This window comes from Falco rusticolus, chromosome 3 (assembly GCF_015220075.1).
Source record: "Falco rusticolus isolate bFalRus1 chromosome 3, bFalRus1.pri, whole genome shotgun sequence".
NCBI classification, from domain to species: domain Eukaryota; kingdom Metazoa; phylum Chordata; class Aves; order Falconiformes; family Falconidae; genus Falco; species Falco rusticolus.
Window position 1 is genome coordinate 56,041,667 of NC_051189.1, and position 15,338 is coordinate 56,057,004.

Consider the following 15,338-nt stretch of genomic DNA (forward strand, 5'->3'; position numbering starts at 1 on the left):
AGGGAGAGGGAGAGGGAGAGGGAGAGGGAGAGGGAGAGGGAGAGGGAGAGGGAGAGGGAGAGGGAGAGGGAGAGGGAGAGGGAGAGGGAGAGGGAGAGGGAGAGGGAGAGGGAGAGGGAGAGGGAGAGGGAGAGGGAGAGGGAGAGGGAGAGGGAGAGGGAGAGGGAGAGGGAGAGGGAGAGGGAGAGGGAGAGGGAGAGGAGAGAAGAAAAAAGAAGTGTTATTCCCTGGAGAGCTGGGACATACTACTCTCATTACTGAAAAGGTAACAAAATATTTAAATTCCTGAAGTATTTTTCAGCCAAAATCTTCCTAAGTATGAAAACCAGTTGATGGGCTTCATTCTTTGAAGTAAAAGCTTTCCGATGCATGCTACTTTGTTGACTTGAACAGGGCTGCACAGAGCACAGGAAGGATATCTTCAAAGACACCATTTCTCACCAGCTGAAATCACCCTTCCATATTGTGGAAAATGTCTGAAAAGGAAGGCTATCACTTTTTATTCAAATGTTGCTACTAATTTTTCTTCCCTAAATAAAATGGTGTACACCCATAAAAACCCACCCTCTGCATTTAATTAAATGTCAAATCCAAAGGAAATCTCCACGGAGTTTCATCATCCCTATCACAAACAGATGGTGCTACTGGATACAGCTGGAATCAGAACAGCAGAGTGCATTATGCAGAGATTAATTATATTATACAGTATTCATATTATAAAGTATATTAATTATATTGTACAGTATGAGGCAGCCTTCTCAAAATCTAAAAATGTCAACATCAAACACCAGCAAAACCAGAAGTTTCCACTGTGACCAACATTAGGGGCTGAAACCCGAGAGACCAGAGACCAAGTCTTAGGCCCATGCCGCCATTGTTCCCATTACTTTCAATAAACAGGTATGGAGGAATATGTGAATGGCTTGTAAATCCCAAAGCAAAGAACAAGCGGCCATTTAAAATGTATGTTGACAATTTGCATCAATTGTTTTCCAATAAAAAGTTTAGAAAGATGTATCTGAAAATATTACGTTTTCATACCGACCTGTCACATACACCACAGTTGAAGACATCTCAAAAAAATGAAGAGAAACAGAGCACAACAAACTGAACTAGGATGCAGCAACTGTTCTCAGAATATGGGAGTTACTCCATCTGGCAGATTAAGTGATCACATTCATGTAGCCAGATCTGTGAAGGCCATTCAATTATAAGTAAACCTGGAGTCTAAAAAACTTAACAGTAGCTCTAATTAGTATTATGAACTGCATATTTACAGAAAAATTTGCACATATGTCACAGATAAAAATTTTACATCAAGCTTTTTGTTTTTACGACATAATCCACCTTCATACTTTACTGTGCTGCTAAAATAATATTTGAGAGATGGAGATTCAAAGGCACGCAGTGTTTCTGATGTTGCTACAAACACATTCTTCAGGGACATATTATAAAGAACCAGAACTCTTCAAAGTTTGGATTGCAAACCTTCACAATAAATAGAGTCTGGTGCACTTTTAAAGATTAAAGAAAACAACCAACACAAGTTATCAAGCATTTGTTCAGGTATGCAATTTTCTAATTCTGTGGTGACACCTAACATCATTATAACTAAGAAAGAGGAAGTCGAGTGTGCCACCACTCCTTTCCCAATGATGCATGCACAAGTCAGTACTAATTCAGTCCAGTTACACGTTTAAATCAAAGCTTTTGAGGAAGTCAGTATACATCTTATATAATAAGTTTTATTAACCATACAGTACATTAGCATTTCCTTTGAGAAGCTTAGGCCTTGCTAAGCAGTTTTAATGAAAGCAATTACATAATGCTATCTGCATACAGAACACTACATTCACACAGACAACCTTAAATTTCTCCAATAAACAGTCATGTAAAAATCTACAATTTACTGAAAATACAAGGTTTTAACAAAAGCAAAGATGTTCCTGTGGTTCAGTGAAACCTGTTTTCTAATATTAATACTTTGCATTCATAAAGGCACTAAGCTTGGGACAAAGAAAAGTAGTTCCTAGAAGCTCAAAATGAGACTTAAATTTTTGTAAATATGGAATGGCATGCAAACATACAGATCCATTGTAGGTTATTTTTCTCTCTCTTACAAAAGACTTACTGGGCCAGAGTAAAGCAGGTATTTTTACATGTTTGTTTATACAATGACTTCTCCCCTCAAACTAAAAAATGTCACATACAGACAACTTTATCAGCGGTCTTTGCCACAAATGCTGCTTCCGTAAATGTGAATACTATGCCCTTCAGACCCCCAAGACTGATGCAACAATCAACCAACCTTCAGAAAGCTTAACAATACCTAAACTGGTTGACTGGTTGATTTTCCTTTACAGAAAGTATATACAAGTTTATAAATCCATGGCAGGGGCATTACAATTATATTAACATCAACTCATTAACTGGATTCAAAAGGTACTTGCATTCTGTAAGGACCCTATGGCTGCTGCGCATTCAACAGTTCTATCAAGGCACTGTACAGTCATTAAATCTCTAATATTCTCCAAGATGCGCTGAAGAATACTGTGAACATGTTTAAGTTGTTAAAAAGCCCTGAGTCAGAACTTCCGTATTTACCACAGGCTTAGCTATAAAAATGGCACATACTAAAACTTCTGCAGATAACAGTTTTGCTTTGTCAACATAAACAAGTTATGAAATGCATAAAAAGACAATAGTACGAATTCCAGCAATTTATGCAAGAATGATATACAATGTACATAGTGGCAAATCACACACTTCTATTGTACGTAATTTATACAGTCAGTAAAAAACCTTTGCAATGTAATCAGACATCAAAACTGATGAAGCAAAACAGAACTGATGTGTTCCCCATCCCTTCCTAAAGACAAAGAACAATGAGAGAAGAATTCGGTACTTTGACAGAAAGGAGGTAGCACTGCTAAAAGTTAGGCTGTAGTGTTTTTCTTTCTTTTTTTTTCCTTTTGTTTAAGTGAAAACTTGACCCATGCAGCACAAAGAACAGGATAGGCATTTCGGTTCACCAGCTGCTACTGAAAGAGTAAAATTAAGTTTCTGACATTTAAATGTGTACAGGAAGCTTAGATCACTAGCTTAAAGCAGCTTCTTCAAACAATTTAGTGTTTACACAAACTGCATTTAATACTGCTAAAAATAATCAGGCATACGTAAAACTTCATCTCTAGAAAATATCTACACAATAAGTACTTAAATCAGATTATTTTTAAAAGACCACTTCATGTCTTTAAAAGAAGATAAAATACCAATTGTAAGACTATGCTAACAAGGCACAAGTACTTGTGCAAATCTGGTATATACTCATCCGGCCCAAGTTAAGACGACCACCTCCTAATCAAACTTCCACATTTATGATGCAACTTGTTTATTCTCTTGCCAGTGTAATTTTCAGTATCTGTTTCAGCAAAAAGGGATTCCTCCAAACCCCAACATACAAGTACAGTACACAGTATTTCAACAAATGGCAAGTAGGGTAATAATAGCCCAAACTTTGAGAAGTGCCATATGAGCTTGGGGTACAGGAAGTGATAGTAGGTTTGGGAAAAAAAAGTCAAACAGTTATACAGAAGTTAAGAAGCTACAACTATTTAGCATATCCTATTAGCCTCTTAGGTTGTCTTTATACTTAAAATCACCGTGCACTGATGTAACCACTCATGTATTTTACTAAATGGGAAAAGAAAAAAGAAGTATTTTACTTAAACATGTGAGCATGCCTTACACTCGAACAATATGTATTTTTAGGTGTTTCTTGATCATTTCAAGAAACGAACTGAGATATTTCATTCAATTTAAATTCAAAACTGTTCTTAAATACTGGGGGATAATCATAAAACAAGGCTTGCTAATCTTACGTTTTACAGTTTTACAGTGTATTAGAGATAAATGCCATACTGATTTTTCTCTCATTTTCACTTTGCTCCCTAATAATAGTAACGATAATAGGATTTACACTTTCATTTTTTGCTGAAGACAGAGGCACAATGACATATCCTCAACTCAGGATCCTAACTGCTGTCATCCCCTTTGGCTTCCAACTGAGCTTCTATTTCTCATCCTTTGATTATTTCAGTATTATCCAATTAAATACTTGCGCTCTGTGCACGTTGCACACATGACGCCACACTAAATTGAGTGAATGAACTTACTAGCTTCCTCAACACCACTAGTCAACCTTCTACATCAGAATCCAAAGACAGTGTGTGAATCTAAGCGTCTATTTTCATAAACAACACTGGATTTGGAAAGATTTTTCCTCACTAAGTTTTTCAAAAGGCAAGTACTGTGTAGCCTTCCCAATACAAGATACAGCTCTTTCACCTGCTAATAAGACGCCTCTATTAGTAATCCAAGCCTATCTGTTACTTACCTAGTTTTTCTATTTCAGCTGTTTCTTGTGGCACCATAATAGCACCAGGTTGACATGCTTTAACTGGCACACAATGTTGCCAGATGAGACCAATCACAAACTTGTATGCAGTCACCTACATCTGGTGTGACTACCGTGTTGAAGACCAAGGCTGCTCCTATAGCAATACCTTCCATCATTGTCTCTACTTCCATAGAACTGGGATGGCATCCGAGCATTAAGAGTGTTATAAAGTAACTTATGAGCTTCTGTCTGGAAAAGTACAAGGCTAACAAAGCACTTATCTATGCTAAAATACATGCCTTCTGCAGATAAGGACTATTTAACATTCAACTCCAGTTTCCCACCCAGGATGCCTTAGATCAGTTCTTACTCAGCTGAACTATTCAATTGATGCTAAATTGGAATAATTTCAAGTAATTCTGGCTTGTTCCAGTGAAAAAGAATTAGGAAAATGCCAACTGCTATATTGAGGTTTCAGTTTTGAGCTGCATTATCAAGAAGAAATCCATCCTGCCTTTGTGCTAACACCACTTTATAGAGGTCCTCTTGAAAAATAAACAGGACACAATATTCAAAATATCTCTGCCACAGACAGAGGAAACTGAGGTACAGATCTAACGTGTTACAGACTAAAACAAGAATGGATTGTCAAATGGCATACCCTATTATAAAATTACTTTTAGAGGAAGACTGACAGGACACTGAAGCCTACTACTAGAAAATTCAGCTGTCAAACACGCTCCAAAAAAATCAGACTTGGTGACATGCTTATTGGCCAAATGAAAATTGCAGTGAACACTTAGGTGCATTCAGAACTTAAGTGGAGATAGTGAAATGCTAAACTGAAAAAAAAGCCTTAGATCAAAAACTTTCCTAAGGTCCCTGAAATTTTGGTATTTTAGAATAGGGACCCAAGAAACAAGAAAAGGGAGGGCTATTTCATTTGGCCAAGAAAACAGATACACAGATTATCTGAGAAGAGGTGACTACCAGTATACAAAATAAAACAGACTATTATATTGACCCCAGATTGAGATGGCGACCAATGAAAACTTACTGAAAAGAATGATGAACATTTGTGATTCTGAATCAAGATTAAAGATGGCCACAGAAAGGCTATGTATTACGCTACCTTGGTATGTTAAAAGCCACTCTACATACATTTTCCCAATATATCACCGTAATTGTTTCCTGGAAAACTCCATTCGGAGTTTAAACCTTACTGGTTAAAGTTCACCCATCTTGACAGTTTACTAGTAACAGTCTTCTGAGACTTTTGCCAATGCTTGCACAATTCAGGCACATCAACATAAGCTTCAAAAGACCGAGACAGGTTTATCTGAAGAGATACCAGAATTTCATGCCTTTATCCTTACTTCCTGTAATCTTCCCCTGAACTACCCCTTTTTCCACATTTTTGACATATGCAATGAGAATTAAGAGAAACTAATCTTAGCTGCAAGTAAGGCACCTAAGTGACTCCAGCACAGATTTCTTTATTCTGCAAGAGCACATCCAAATGAAGTCTGCACAATGGCAAAGGGCTACATAAACTACGCACTCAGAAAACTGCCCGACCACTTACAAGTAAGCACGCATTCCTTCTAGCTACGAGAGATCCTTTAAGTCAGCATACTTTCTTCCATCCAAAAAGATGGAAGGAGGTACTTGTTATCAAAGTGTTCATAGTTTGCAGTTCCTGACAGTAGCATTTTTGGTGTCAGGAACACCTCTGTCACATCAGTGACAGCTAACTCCTTGAGCCAACCGTAACTCACCTAGGCACGGCTCACAATTCACTGCTCCGTCAGCAGTATCTTCATTGGCAGTACTACCCAGTAAAGTTCACAGATAAGTTCTGGTGTCAACATCCAACTTAGATGAATAATCAACATTAAATCTTCTCTTTTGCTGTTGACACTGTTTGCCTGGAGACAATAAAACTAATTTAAGAGAAGAAACCTTGCAAAATCTCTAGTTTTCCCTAATTCATAGACCCAAAATATTTAAATGGCCCCACATATATATATATATATCTGTTCCTCTACAGCTGATCAAATTCACTCATCTGAAATGGGTAACTGACCCACTGCTTGAACGTTTCCCTTTCCAGTCAAGTTAAAAGCAATTCCACACAAAATTATGTGGCCAGCAGAATTAAGAAGTTCACTATTCAAGTTAGCTTGAATCTGTTAGACTAAAGTGCTACTTTGGGAGCCTGTTTCTAAACTAGATTTTTCTTTTTACTGTTTCCTTCCCAACCCATCTCCAGCAAAGGGCATGATAAAGTTAGAATTACCTTAACATTGTTTCTTGAGGCCTGAACTTATGGGAATAGTATACATATTATTACTGTGTATACACTTTGTATTGATTTTACATTATTGTGTATTTCAAGACAGAAATTATTGTGAATCATACCTGTTCACAGGAAATTTCAATATTCTCCAGAAAAGCATAAAACAAAAAAATCCCAAATATTTATATTTGATATAAACTGAAAATACAAAAAACAACCCTTACATCACTTGACATCTGATACATACATTAGAAAACATAAACAAAACCAAAACAAGATTGTCCCTTTAAACTTTAAGGGGAAGAAGACGACAGAAAGGAAAGGAAAAAAAAAAAAAAAAAAAAAAGACTGCTTTAGATTAGTTTCAGGCTTAGATGTCTTTTAAGAGTAAAGCTAAAAGCTACTGAATACTGTTCTCTCGTTTGATGTGTTCACAGTCTTTAAATAATTACCATGTAATTAACCTGTGTTACAGTATTAGAAATGTTTTCGCTAGAACCCTTCACTGCCTTTCAACTTACAGAGATTTAAATCATCAAAATGTCCTTACTATTTTGTAAGCTAATAAGACACTGGTTCCACTACTTAATACAAAAGGATCCTTCGTTCAATTGCCTTGCGGCATATAGGGCATTCACTCATTCGGTCTCCACAAAGTTGACATGTTCCGTGGCCACAGAGAAAGATCATATTCTTCAGACGGTCCAAACAGACAGGACACATAGTCTGCAAAAGATTTTGACAGGTTACATAGTGAATGGCAGTAGTGTTACAGCATCAAATATGCAATATATAAATTACTGAAATCTAACAATAATATGCCATCTTAAGCACAGCATACCACTGCCATAGCATAATCCAGCCACTACCCAAAAACTAGATTTTTTTTTTAAAGTCACATTTTTACTTCACATTGACTTTAAATAGGTAGGCTTTTCCTATCCCATCATGACACAAAAACTATGTAAGCTTTTTTCCAGATGTGATCCCTTTAAGTAAGACAATCCTGTAGTAGGTTGACACCACATTTTCAGTATCATTCATTACCCAAGCTTACAACATTAAGACATTCTTCAGAAACACTCCCTTTTATGCCATGTAATCTTCCAGGGAACAAAAAACACGAACAGCTTTACGTGTGCAATGCTTAGGTAGTGATTTATAAACTTCTTCTCAGGCTACCTAGCCATTCATATACTTACCTTTAAACATTAAGCACTGAACACATGCAGTAAAACAAAAATGTTGCATAATCAGTATTATACGAAAAGATTCAATACTGCTCATTCCAGCCTCATTCATGGAAGTTACCTAGACTTTCAACCAAAAGAACTCAAGTTTCAAATGAAGAGCAACTTATTAAAATGTGACCTTCAGTCATAACAGTAGCACAGCAAACTTTTAAAATCAGTTTTAATTGCTGAACATCGAAGTGACAGCCAATGCCCAAAAAAGATCTCCTGAAGTTCTTCAAAAGCAAAGTTTGTTTTGTACCAAGCCACTAAGGAAAAATGTCCTTCACCCTTTCCCACATAAGTTTTGGTAAGGCATGTTCCTTCACCATAAACGTACTGCAGCCATATTAGGATTTCATTTATAACAGTTTATCTAAGGTTGGTACATGAATAGATGTTATAACAGATGATAATTTTAAAGATCATTCTATAGTCCAACAAATCAAATCTAGGATGTCCTTAGATCTGAGACACACCACACATATCTAACACAAACGCTGATCTCATACATAATATGAAATACTAACAGGGGTCATATTTCAAATGCAAATTCATTTTATCACCACCTTGCACCTGTGACTTGTTTCCATATTCATCATTAGGGCTTTACTTCAGTTTGTTCATCTCATGAGAGGCAGAATCCACAGCATGAACCCTATTCAGTATAACTTTAAAGGATACTTACTGTGGAATCTATAGATATACTTCCTAGGGTAGATAGCTTAGTTGAAGACCAAAAAAATTCACCCATCAGTCTGCTTATACAGAGTTTAAATTGGCATAAATCTGGCTAAATGTCTATTTTAATATCCAGGATCCCAGTATCAATGGGCTAGCAGAAATGTAAAACCTCCAGATAAAACCTTATGTCAATGTATGTTTTAAAAACCCCTTCACTCTTCCCATAAATGCTGTACTCCAACTTGGTCAGAACTTTCACGTTACTATAACAAAACTCTCAAACTAAGAACTGGCAAAAGGCCAACTGTCTGTCAGTCAGTCATGCTCATTCTTCCATTCAGCCAAGTCATCACCTTCACATCCCAATGGGACAATTAAAGCATTCTTCCTCCAGTAACCTACAGTCTTCAAGTATCAATGAAACAACTATTTCCAATTAATACAGAGCTGTCCCGTGCAAGAGTCTGTGGCCTGATAGTACTGACGTGATGCCCTTTGACAAAGGACAAAGCAAACCCAAATCTTCAGAGAAAACGCTTGTAGCCTTTATTCTATGCTTTTTAGCTCAATTATTTGCTTTTGTGCTTAAATCTGATGTCAGAATTACCGAAGTTACAAGGGTCTGTTTCTCTCCAAATGCCACACCATCATTTGAAAATGAAAACATCCATCGAGTGACTCAGAAATAATAAAAAAATAAAATCTGTTCAAATACCATTACTTTTGATTGTTTTGTTCAGTGACGTACAGAAATCCGAACATTTTCATTTCGTAGAGCTTTTCTGTAATTGCATGCAGTATTAGCAAATTGCCCCATTTCTCCTGCTCAATACAAATGTAGGTATTAGCTGAATTATCATAAATTCTTAATATGATACTATTTTAACATTTAAGTTACTTCATATAGTAGAAGAATTCAACTGACAGGAACAACCAAACTTTGTTTGCTATGCAATTCTGTTCTAACAAGAATTTTCCCAATTAGCTCAGCAGTTTCCCAGGGGAATACAAGCCCAAATAACTGAGTTTTATCCACCTTTTGAGGAGTATTACTTAAGCACTACCTTATATGCACTTTTACAGTAGAAGAAAGTTCACTGCGTGCCTTATACCCCATTTGTGCCACAGCAGCAGGAAATAAGCAGTATCTGTTTCTACTGTACTATTAGTTTGTTAGAACATTCTCTGCACGAAACCACACGTACTTCTTTTTTATCTGCATGAAACATTTGACTCCCATCTTCTGCTGGAAAACAAATGGCGTAAAAAGGCACTATACCTGTTCTACGTGAGAACTGCTTCTTTGGATAAGTAGTCTGACAAAGTGCTCATTGTACCCTTAATTGGGCTTGCAATTAAAATAATTTTATCACCAACAAGGTGTTTTAAACTGCCTGAAATACCAATTCCTCACTACTAAAACCAGTTTTCCCAACAAAATACAGGTGCACAGTGACAAAATAGATTTATTTTTAAGGAGAAATAAAGTGATGTAAGTATGGTGAAGGAACATACATAAGATATTAGACAGATGATGGTGATTATGTATGAAATGGAGCGTAGGTATTGCAATTACAGTCAAAAGGGTTCACATTCAGGGAATCCCTGAAGAATGGTGTGGTCATCAGATCTGGGAGATTCTGTTGACATCAGCATCACTTCTGCTTGGCACCAGAAATGGTTTTAAAAGCTTGCTGCACTAACATATTAGATTATCATTGAAGGTATGAGTTGAAACATAGGATTATACCTGCTGAAAGAGAACAAAATTTTAAGTAAAAAAAAATAAAAATCAATGTAACATGAAGACTGAACTGTTAAAGTACAAATCAAAAGAATATACAATTATAGTGGAATGCTGTGCATCATGTCAAACACAAATCTAACAGATGAGGTGACCAACTTTAATCAAATCCAACTTGCTACTCGCAAGTATGATAATCAATTTTCCCCGTCACAAGACTAAGCAGAGGAGACACTAAGGAAAACATGAAAGAGTCTCAAGCCAAGATGCACACAAACAGAACCCCCTCTTTCTAGTCAGAGGCATTGAACAATCTTCAATTTTATATCCATTTAAAATAGATTACTAGACAAAAGGGCATTTCAAAGCTGAAGACTACACTTAAATTCTCCAAGCATCCTGGTATTAGAACTTCCTTACTACTGCAAATTTGAAAACCAGAGAATGCAAGTAGAGAATGACATGTATAAAGTAATTCTTTTCTCCCTAATACAGCATAACTTTCTTATATTAGAAAGCTTCTGGCTAGAAAATCCCAAAGGTAAGACAAAATTTTTAAGAATAAAAGACCACCTAAGGAAAACTGAAAAAAATGACATCACATGTAATCAAGAAGAAAAACTGCAACACAGTTTTCCTTTCACATCCCTATACGTAACAAGTTACATAGAGCTCCAATCTTTTATAAACTCCTAAAATAATGTAACCAGAAAAGAAAAAGATACTTCTGAAGAAAACAGATTACTTGCATTTAAGCGTTCATCTGCATGTTTTGCATATGTTGTTTTAAATGCCAAAGCAGTAACCTTATTCTTTTCATTCAGTGTTAAGTAAAACATAAGCTAAGCAGATGTAAGATGTCAGAGATGTCTAGAAACTCCAGATGTTATCGTCAAGACAGACATGGTTTTTTCAAATTACAATTTTTAATCTGCATGTTCTTATACAGTCAAAAACTACAGAGGAATCTGTTTTGAATTTGATATTTGAATTTCTGTTACTGGGGTATGGGCCAAGTCTCCATACAACAGGAAAAGCTCTTCACAGACATGCCACTGAGGTTAAAACTTGACAGCAGATCAGCTCCCAGATTTAAAGCGTTTAGAAATACGCGCTATAAAACTGGCGATCTAAACACTTCAGTGTTAGCTTTCACGGACATGAACAGCTGAGAGCAACAACTACCAGGACTAGATGTGATGCTGCCATCACTGAAGTATTACTGACTGCTGTAAGCCTAAAAGAGGAGAAGGTAAGTAATACAGTAGGAATGCTTCTCCCGTTTCCCGTATCCATGAAAAGTTTCTTACAATTGTGTTATACATAGGGAAGCTAAAAATCACATTGTCAGGGTTCCAAGAGAGTTAGTTCATGCAATAGTCAGATACCCCAGGTCCTTTACTGCTGAAAAAAATCTCAAAGTTTTTCTTTCTTTAGATGGAAAAGCAAGGAAACAACTCAGTAATTTACCACAGGGAAGGTTCTGCATGTAGACAATTACTTAAGCACTTCTAGTGGAACTAGACTTACAGATGTAATAAATTTAAATGGGTAACTGTCAGTTATCTAAAACATTAATTTTTGGTTTTCATTAGGTTTCTAAATTGCATGTAACTTAACTAATGAATGATAGCGACAACCTACAGTCAATTTGTCTAAGTTTCCTCCTGCAAATTCTACTATGCATAATTACAAAAGACAAACCTTATCCTTTATATTCCAAATATTTAAATTACATGTACAGTACTTTCAAAGGTTTTAATTTTGCAATCACACAGTTTTTTGTAGAGTACGTAAACTACAGCCTTCACACAACAGGTAACTGCCAGCCGTTGTTCAAAGGCAGCTCATAAAGAGACAAGTAGAGATTCAGGTAGATACAGTATAGCAAAGAACATCTACTTCTATTACTGTTCTGTGAAAAGAGGTTCTGCTGTACCTATACACTCAGGTCAGCTAAACAGACAGAGAACGTACTGACTGGGTAGAGCACCCTTTTTTAGTCACATCAAACACAGCTATCTGATGATTTTATTTCTTTTTAGACCTATACATACAAGACACACAAGTCACACCACACAAAAAAATACTGGTTATTTAACTGAAATTTAAGAACTGAAGCAGTTTAACACATAATTCTGTTTTAAACAAGAGAAGATGCATCAGCTTTTTAGATTATCTTAGCGGTCCATAACATTTTTATCCAGCACTTTTACCTGCTCCTTGATGTCTTGTAACTGTTGCTGCAGCTTCTGCACATCTGCATTGACATTGGTGTTGTCTTTGTCTTTCTGCAAAACTGGAATGTTTCCACTTGCTGTAATTTAGAGAAAATAAAGACATGAGGTTAGGCATCAATCTAATGAAATGAGAATAATTATTTCCAGTGTACTAACTACATTTTTCAATGATCTGAAATAATGTTAGTCAAACATATTTGATAATTATATTCACTACGACATCACTGCAGCTCAATTCACGAAGAACTTTGAGTTTAGTGGCAACGCACTTCTTTGTCAAATATTTCCTCAATAAAGATGCTCAAAATGCCTGTAGCCCCTTAACTTCCTAGAGTTGTTCTTCGTCAGTGAAGTTTCTGCAGTAAATTTTTTGCATACAAAAAAAATAAAGCCAAATCCTTTCACACTGAAAAGACTTTTTTATCTACACAGTTGATTCTATATGGTGTTCAAAACTGCACAAGTGTCTTGGAAGTAGTTTATTCAAAATCTGAACAAAGCTCAGATTATTATTCCTACATTTGACTGATCCAGGAAGCAACGTTGCTACAAGAAACAGAAAAACTGAGAAGTATTTCAAATGACAAATTTTAAAATTTCCAGTATATTAAAAAACTGATTTTAACGATTATTCTTACATTCTTACATTATTTAGGAACAAGACAAGAACGACCTAATATTCCGATTCACATAAACTCAATTCAGACACTGTATAGCACACAAACAGAATAAATAAAAACATTTCATAGAAATTATTCAAAGTCGTCACAAGTTTAAAAACTAGTCAAAGCAGGAGACGTACAACTGAACAATCTGTCATGAAAGTACTTGTACCTAGATGCAAAATATTGACCATTCCTTTATCAGTCAGAGGGCTCCAGAAGTCAAATACATTTACTTGCTCATTTGCACAATTACAGACAATTTCCAACTTTTGCTTCACAGAACATTAATAAGTGGCTGAAAAGTCATGTATGTTTCAGCTTTGGTTCTGGATGCAATCCTTTAGTGTAACGACTGGTGTTACCTACCATCTCACCTGCTACTACCACTGTAGAAAGCAGTGCAAACAGCAAATGAATACCTGGCTTAACACTGTTTGTATTAAACTTTTCTTTAAAAAGAGAGGAAAGATTTAGGTCATTTAAAAGAATAAGAAGTTGGGGGAATGCGAAAGAGTATGGGTTTTGGAGTCACTCACAAATATCATCAGTGGTATCTTCTGTACCTTTCCCTCCGCAGCACATCATGAAAGGCACTCTTCGCTCAACCACTGCTCGACACTGTACACATTTCTTCATCAAACTTGCACAATCTGAGAGGACAGAGAAGTAAATCAACTCTGAAGCCTGCCTATTTCATTCTTCTTTCCTATCTGTGAGCTTTTTTATTCACAGTAACTATACAGTGATGCCATAATAGATGCTTATAATACAAATAACTACTTGTGTTCATCTTACCATTTTCTGCAAATCACACCTATAAACAATGTCTTGTTTGGGATTCCAAGTAAACCTATTCTGTTATCATCTTAATGTATTTCAAGCGAGCAGGTTTCTCTTTCTCCAAATGGATGTCTATTTCACAAGAACTGCAGAGGTTGAAGTAAAATCACACACATTTGAGACCAGAACTTCCAAGAATGTCTTGACTACCTGTTTTTTTCCTTTAGAACAAAGAATCTCACTGCCCTAATGCTCCAGGGGAAAACAGATGTGGCTCCTTACCCTTAAAAGAGTAAACAAATCTTTTTATATAATTCTAGAAAGGAGGCTGTAATTCTTCTACTAAAGGCAAACGATTATGTCTCATAAATGCTGAAGGTTACTGTGAATCAATAGAGTGGGTCCTATAAACTACACACATTTGAAGACTCTCATCCTGCTTGAACAAGATATCCAGAAAATAAACTGGAAATAAATCATCTATAGCTGTTAAACCTTTTGCTGTCCTTATTGCAGCTTAGACTTGGTGATGTGTATTGCACTGATGAAATCCTTTACCACAGCAATCAACCTTTTTGCTGCCCTCTTCCTGAGAAACTAATAAAAAACCCCCAACTTTTCTCATCATCTTTCAACTGCAGTGAAAGAGGCCAGATCAGGATAACTAAAGTTAGTGATTCGATGTCTGGTCTGTCAGTCAGAAGAGAGGAAGACACCAGACTTCATTAGTAAGACCAAGTAAGGAGTTACTTATGGAATTGACTACCTCCCCTCTTATGTAGATCCTCAGCAACAAAGACTGCTCTTCTCTAGGCAAATGACCCTTCAACAAAGCCCTGAAACATCTGGTGACAAGGTGATGGCTGCATTCTCCTTCACATATTCTCAAAACCAAAAAAAATTCTGGAGATGTCCTATGTCTTTTGGCCACACCAGTGATATCAAAATGAATCTTAAGTGGTGCTCACTGCAAAGACATATGGTGTGTCTTTTAGGGAAAAACACAGCCCTTGTGCAAATCTGTAGACTAGTAATGAAGTGTATTAAATATTTATTTAAAATATGCTTTTAAAATATCATTTGCATATCTAAATACCCCCCCCAACCTGCAAAGCAATAAAATTAATGCTAATTACTTCAGAAGTTTTAGCGATATACAGCAGGCTTCTATAATCCGAGCAAGCCTACTCATAATTAAATAATTCAGACGGAAAAGCACTTGCTTTCTGAATTTTTGAAAATTTCCAGTTTGTCCTCCATTTATTTCATTACAGCACAACAAATAATACCAAAAT

At 36.2% G+C, this 15,338-nt stretch overlaps 1 protein-coding gene across 7 annotated transcripts in view; it reads right to left on the reverse strand.

The window, feature by feature from the left end:
* Positions 1-15,338, reverse strand: part of MIB1 (MIB E3 ubiquitin protein ligase 1) — a 101,624-nt gene that overhangs the window by 16,784 nt on the left and 69,502 nt on the right. For 2 of the 7 annotated variants that reach the window (XM_037379126.1, XM_037379123.1), the window contains exons 19-21: positions 13,800-13,913; positions 12,575-12,675; positions 1,726-7,424 (exon numbers count right to left, since the gene is read on the reverse strand). In XM_037379126.1, the coding sequence (XP_037235023.1) occupies positions 7,284-7,424; positions 12,575-12,675; positions 13,800-13,913 (356 nt within the window). In that variant the 3' untranslated portion in view covers positions 1,726-7,283. Of the gene's footprint in view, positions 1-1,725; positions 7,425-10,062; positions 10,368-12,574; positions 12,676-13,799; positions 13,914-15,338 lie in introns of those variants that run through there. The other 5 variants (XM_037379124.1, XR_005102975.1, XM_037379125.1 and 2 more) reach the window with 5 other exon arrangements.